Raw genomic sequence first — 6,278 nt, 5'->3', positions numbered from 1 at the left:
GACAAGCTGAGTTTTTGGACCATTTGAGGCTCATTTCTATGTCAACGTTTCTTTTTATAGCTCAAAAACTTCATGTGCGCAACATTTTGCATTTTTTGTACATTTGCATGCTTTATAAATGAGACCCCTGATCACTGTTGGAAATGGTAGTGTATTTTGCATTTTTGTTTTAAATTCTTGGTCCTGACCCATAATTTTACCAATTACATGAATTATTCTGCATCAAATCAGTGATAATAATGTCTTGTTAGTGTACAGGTTTAATATATAGCTTGTATCATTTACTACAGCTACTTATACTACGGTTGAAACTTCACTACTGGTTCTACTGCTTGAATAAACGTTTCTAGTGACTCTTTCTGCGTCTCTGCTCGCTGACAGGCTCCACCAGAAATTGCTAAACGATCAAAAACCAAACTGATTCGTGTTTTGCTGCTGTCTTCTGAACGCGGAGCACAAATCCAAAAACGTTACATAACTTTAACCAGAGCTCTATTTTCTCCTCTTTCAGGAACGACCGTGTGGAGATTTGGACAAGACTAGACGATCAGCGAGAACACAAGAAATGGAATTTAATAAAAAGCAGCTCTCAAACACAAACTAAACCAACCTGAGACATAGCTAAAGAATACAAGGTCTCTGTGGAGGAAACGGAGGGGAGAATGGGGAGAAGAGCGGCCCTCGCCATCGACAAACTGCACCAGGACTTTACCGTCGCCGTCCCGTCCAAACAGGAGCGTCCTCTCTAAGACCAGAGCTGTGCACGTTCACCTGCTAGAGGAGCGCCCCCTCCTGGTGATGTGATGAATAAGTTTGAAGTCCTTGGTATTGTGGGAGAAGGTGGGTGACGTTACACTTTGATATCGTTGCATTCTTGTTTGGCACTTAATTATCTCAAGTTTTCTAGATTTGTTTTTTCACGAAAGTGTTGGCTCTCATCAACCATAACTCTTACATAATAATATGTTGGCAGAGTGGTTGTTTCTCAAGTTACTGTGGGTTTTCTCTAGAGTTTTTTACATGCATGCGTAAGAAAGAACTGAATCAAAATGTGTCTTTATTTTGTTTTTTTTGTTCTTTTGTTCAAAAACACAAGTAGGGGTTTGTTTCTTTTGCTCGTGTTTGGGGAATTCTGCATCCGTCTCCATCTTTAGCACTAAAACGCATCATCGTCACGGGTTTCAGGGCACAAATAGCATGCAATAACTAGCTCGAGCAGTAAGTTTTTGGTTCTGATTCCTTCACTCCTCTGAGTTCTTGCGCCATCTGCTGGTGAATTGTATGTTGAAATGTAGTAAGTAACATGTCAAGGCTAAGGTTACACTTTAATGTCCCTGTTCTACACACTAACACACTATATAATGCGTTATAATCTGTGTAATAGCAAGTTTTAGATGTCCAAATGTAGCTTTAATAACTAACAGTTTAAAGGGGGACATATTATGAAAAATCAACCTCATCAATGTTTTCTCGTGATCAGTTTAGAGTTATATTTTGATCGATTCTTGCATGCTTGAGTAATCCTGGATTGTCCTGCAACTGAAGCTTGAATGTCTGAGAAATTCCTGTTTCCACCTACCCCCTATGTCCGCCCACATCCCTGTACTTAGCGTTAGTCTTAATTTTAGTCACAAATGAGTGACACATGTGCATGGTTTCTGTTGCTTTTTTGGATCAATAACGTGGTTCACAATGAAGAAAATGTAAAAGGATGATCTACTTATCTTATACTTCAAACTAAGAAGCTAAATAAAAGCACAATATGTCTCGTTCAAGTTCATTTATTATCGTAGAACACAAAATCAAGAAGTTGCCTCACAGAGCTTCACAAATGGTTAATTTCACCAACGTTAACCAATCACTGCTCAATAAAGACAAGCGACTTAACCAGATTAATTCAGAGTAAAGCTGATATAACTGCCTCATGCTAGTGACATCTTTCTGTCTCTATAGCGCAGTATACATGTTTCTCAATCCTCTATTTTTCACAAATAAAAACGGCTTTCCGTGTTTACATCATGACCATTATGTTTAAATCAGTGCCATTTAACTCATCTAAAAACCCCTGCTCCGCGCGTTTACAGACAGAGCCTATTGCCGATTGGCTTGGATTTAGGATGTAATTATTCCCACAGTGTAGTTGATGCGGTCCGGAGTCCACGGAGACAGCGTTTGTGCCATCCAGACCTCTGCATGTGTTACAGGGACGCGCGCCTCTTGAACCTCCTTGGCTGGCAGCACAAGCAGACGTAGCATAATCAGTTTGGCTGCTGAGTCTTGAGGGTGACGTCGGTAATTAAAACGTAATACGAGAAGCACACGTTTGTGTCAAACTAAACGCTCTTTTGTTTGTTTGTATCTTGCAGGCGCATATGGAGTGGTGCTTAAGTGCAGGCACAAGGTAAGGACAAGTCTCTCCGTAATTACTGTTTTTAATTGGCTCCGTTCCAGTGATGCATGCTTTGGTGTGTTTTTAGGTTTAAATTAAACTGAGTGGAAACATGTCAAAAAGAACACCACTTCAATTGGTTTGTATACGTTTATATGTGAGTTGAATATTACTGGAAGAACCATGAATTAAATATAGATAGTAAATTATTTAGACTTACTTGCAGTGAAAGAAAGTAAGCAGAAGATGCTTATTAATCAAGTAAAGCGTGTAGGCTTTGGTACATCTGCGAAAGGAAGGAATTAGCAAAAAGGAGGAATTTAATTGAACCAAATACATTCAAATTTTGGAAAAGAGGCAACAGTGAAGTGGAACAGAATGTGATTTCAATGATGAAATTAAGGGATTAAGATCAGAAAATAACAAAATATGAAAAACAAATGAAACAGCAAATGAAAGCCACTCAGCTACTTTTATTCCTTTTATTCCAAATAACGCATCAGTCTTATGATCACACTCTTCTTAAAAGTGGCTTTACTTTTCACAAAATATTGCATCACAAAGGCAAAGTGGGTGTTGTGTCTGGCCCAAGGACACAACAATAACTGGCCCTTCACTTCTAGCATGACATTTCTACATTTGCAGCGTTAGTTTCTCCTAGAATTGAGTTGTTTTGATCATCGTTGCAGTGAAATAGTGGTAGAAAAAGCCTTGTTTTGTTAAATCCCGAAGCCATTGTGGCTGCAGTTGTATTGGTAGTTACACAGTGATGGTAGTATTTGTATTTGTAGTGTTAAACATATTGTTGAAAGCTACGTGGCATCACATAATATTAATCTGCCCATAAACCCTGAGCTGAGGACATGTTCTGTGCCGGTTCAGGCTAAATATCTCTGTAATGACTGGGCTTATCCACATGTCTCTATCGACATAAAGAAAGAAAAATCAATCACTTTTTTCCCAACAGCGTCAAAAAGTGGTGCCATCAATCAAACACAGTTGAAAGGACTTTTTAAATTACAAGTTTGTGGACTCAAAATTTTTGTTTTTGTGGTTGTTTCTTTCAAATGCAGTGGCTCTCCCGTAGAGTTAGATTGGCCCTTGCCCTCCATCTGAAAATATGACTTGTGTTTGGTACGGATCATTACTTGAAAACATTTGAAATGACGGACACGTTACAAGCAGTGCGTAAAAGTGTGTATAATATAAAGCAGAAGGCATGGGCCGCTGAAGTCCATTATTGAGCTGAAATACAAACTTTACCAGCATTTGATCGGTGGTGTTATTAGTGTTGCAGATGTTTCATAACCGTGGTTTTACTCCGAAAAGGACTACTTTATATTGCAGTCGTCTTTGTGATAAACGCACTGCTATTACACGGACTACACGTGCATGATGTGGCCTGTAATGATTCTGTAGCAGGCGTTTGAATGTATTCCGTTAATGTGGCTGCTGCGTGAAGGACATGACTCAGACAGCGACCCGCGGGGCGTGACTTGGCGACGTACGGCCTTGCATCCAAAACAGAGGAAAGACAAGCAAAGGCAAACGCTGATTACACGCTCTAATGTAATCTGATCTAAAGATCCAGTCACAGTTAAGGCGACTTTTAATCGCCTTAAAAAAGCATAGACAACAGCTTAGATCATAATGAACAAATACTGTAGCTTATTAAGAACAATACAGGTTTAGAAACGACTTAAATATATACACCAACAATAAAGGACTGGACCGAAATCATAATGGACTTACGGAAAATGGAACAAATCACATATGGACTGAACTTGGAAATGGACAAATTCGACATAAACTGGACGAAATGGGACTCACATTATGGATCAGGTGCGCTCTAACCTTGCATTTTATTTTCATTTGGATGCATTATTCTAAAAATGGTAATCTCAAAAAATACACACTTTGTATTTTCTCTGGTTCCACCCACTGGTTTTTCTTTTTTTTTTTCTTTTTCTTTTTTGTATTTCTATTTTTTTCTTTTTTTTTCTCCTTCTTTCTCTTTTTTTTCTTTTTTGACAACGTTACTGGACTGTATCTTTATTTACACACATGTATTGATTGGTCTGTGTTTATTCTTTCAATAATAACGACTTATTTAATATCCAACTCCTAATCCTTAATCTTTAGCTTTTACCCTTTAGAGTTGTATCGAAAGTATCAAAAATCAATACTAAAAATTATATCAAAATTAGTGACCAGATGTACCTATTTACCCGGGACAGTCCCAGTTTTGAGCCCTGTGTCCCATGTCTCAGTGTCCAAAACCATCGATTTGTCCCAGTTTTGTAAAAGACATGTTGTCCAGTTTGACCGCTTTGAGACCACAGTGAAGAGTTGCCTGACCCGCCAGCCCCGCCCACATTCTGTTCGAATGCGTAAGGGTCTGGAATCGGAGTCAGAGCCAGTGAAATCGTCGGTAATCCATTTACCTGTCCCATCCCAGTCGGAGGTTTTAACGTGTCACACTGAGATACGGAAGTAGCGCTTTCCTCCCCCGTTCCAAAACATTCAAGATGGCGGACCCGGCTCGTGACCCGGCTCGTGACCCGGCTCGTGACCCGGCTCGTGACCCGGCTCGTGACCCGGCTCGTGACCCGGCTCGTGACCCGGCTCGTGACCGAGTGTTTACTTTTGCTCTCGCTTCGGTTTGAATGATCAGGAAAGTCCGCTCTACTCGCTGTGATGAACGTGCGTTAGATGCGGTTATACGAAGGGCGTCATCGCGATTCAGGAGACATTTTCTGTGTTCGGGGACGGATAACGCGGAACACGCCTTGTTGACATGCGCTACGTAATATCCAGTTAAGCGTGTCGCGTTTTTTGCGTCACCTCTGGGTTTATGTGATTGGTTCTGCCTCTGCTCTCTAAACTCCGCCCTAGAAATTGAAACGCAGCGGTCGAGCCCCAGAGCCACACACAGTTTTTGCCAGAACGTGTTGGGAATGGCTGGTCAGGCAAAGTAAAGAGGGGGATGTTTGTTGTGAGCCGTGAATAAGGTGGATGGACAGAAGGCATAAAAACGTACTTTAATACTTTTTACAATTGTATTATTCCCCCCATCCCAACCCAGCTGTGTCACAGTTTTTAATTCTGAAACAATGGTCACCCTATCCTAAAAGAAACATTTTTAACAGGACAAAATTCCACCTTTTGTGATAAATGGTCACATTTATATAGCGCTTTTCTACCGTCAAGGTACTCAAAGCGCTTTACATCAAGGAACCAGTCACCCATTCACACACACATTCACACCCCAGATATACGCAGACACTGGGGGGCGAGTTGGGTTAAGTGTCTTGCCCAAGGACACAACGGCAGTATTCACATGAGGCAGCTGCGATCGTACCGCCAACCTGCAGGCCAGTGGATCTGACCGCTCTGACCGAGCAGGGAGTTGAACTGCCGACCTTTGGATCAGAAGACGAGCACTCTACTGAGCTACCCCACGTGTTGGGAATGGCTGGTTCAGTTTTAGAATGATCTCGAGCTTTATCAGAACCAGTACAGGACAACAATGTTTGATGAAGAAGGTGCAATGAAAATGTCGGGCTATTGTCCAAAACAGTGAGTCTCAACCTGTTTACCAAAGTAATTCATCTGTAAGTTTATATCCAAAGGCAAGAGGCTACTTTATCACTTTGGGGATAGCTTACTTTTTATGTTTGGGGGTTAAAACTTTGTGGTAATATTGTGGTATCGAAATCGGTATCGTGTATTGAGTATATTCCTTAGTAATAGAGTTTGAAATGTTAGTATCGTGACAGCACTATTAGCCATGTTACAATTGTTTTCCCTTCACATTTACCCACTCGATCCCTTGCTCTCACCAATCCGCGCTCACTGCTCTTTACTTTGGCCCCTGATATATATTTTT

General features: G+C 40.8%; 1 protein-coding gene across 2 annotated transcripts in view; it reads left to right on the top strand.

Annotated features, from left to right (window-relative positions):
* Positions 1-632: 632 nt before the first annotated feature.
* The window catches only part of LOC140381148 (cyclin-dependent kinase-like 5), a 58,170-nt gene continuing 52,524 nt past the window's right edge, over positions 633-6,278 (top strand). For both annotated transcript variants that reach the window (XM_072465170.1, XM_072465169.1), the window contains exons 1-2: positions 633-840; positions 2,367-2,401. In XM_072465170.1, the coding sequence (XP_072321271.1) occupies positions 804-840; positions 2,367-2,401 (72 nt within the window). In that variant the 5' untranslated portion in view covers positions 633-803. The remainder of the gene's footprint in view (positions 841-2,366; positions 2,402-6,278) is intronic.

The sequence above is a fragment of the Eucyclogobius newberryi genome, unplaced genomic scaffold (assembly GCF_026437365.1).
Source record: "Eucyclogobius newberryi isolate DKJ021-1_F unplaced genomic scaffold, fEucNew1.0.hap1 SCAF_5, whole genome shotgun sequence".
In the NCBI taxonomy this organism is placed as follows: domain Eukaryota; kingdom Metazoa; phylum Chordata; class Actinopteri; order Gobiiformes; family Gobiidae; genus Eucyclogobius; species Eucyclogobius newberryi.
This window is presented reverse-complemented; position numbering and strand designations above follow the sequence as displayed.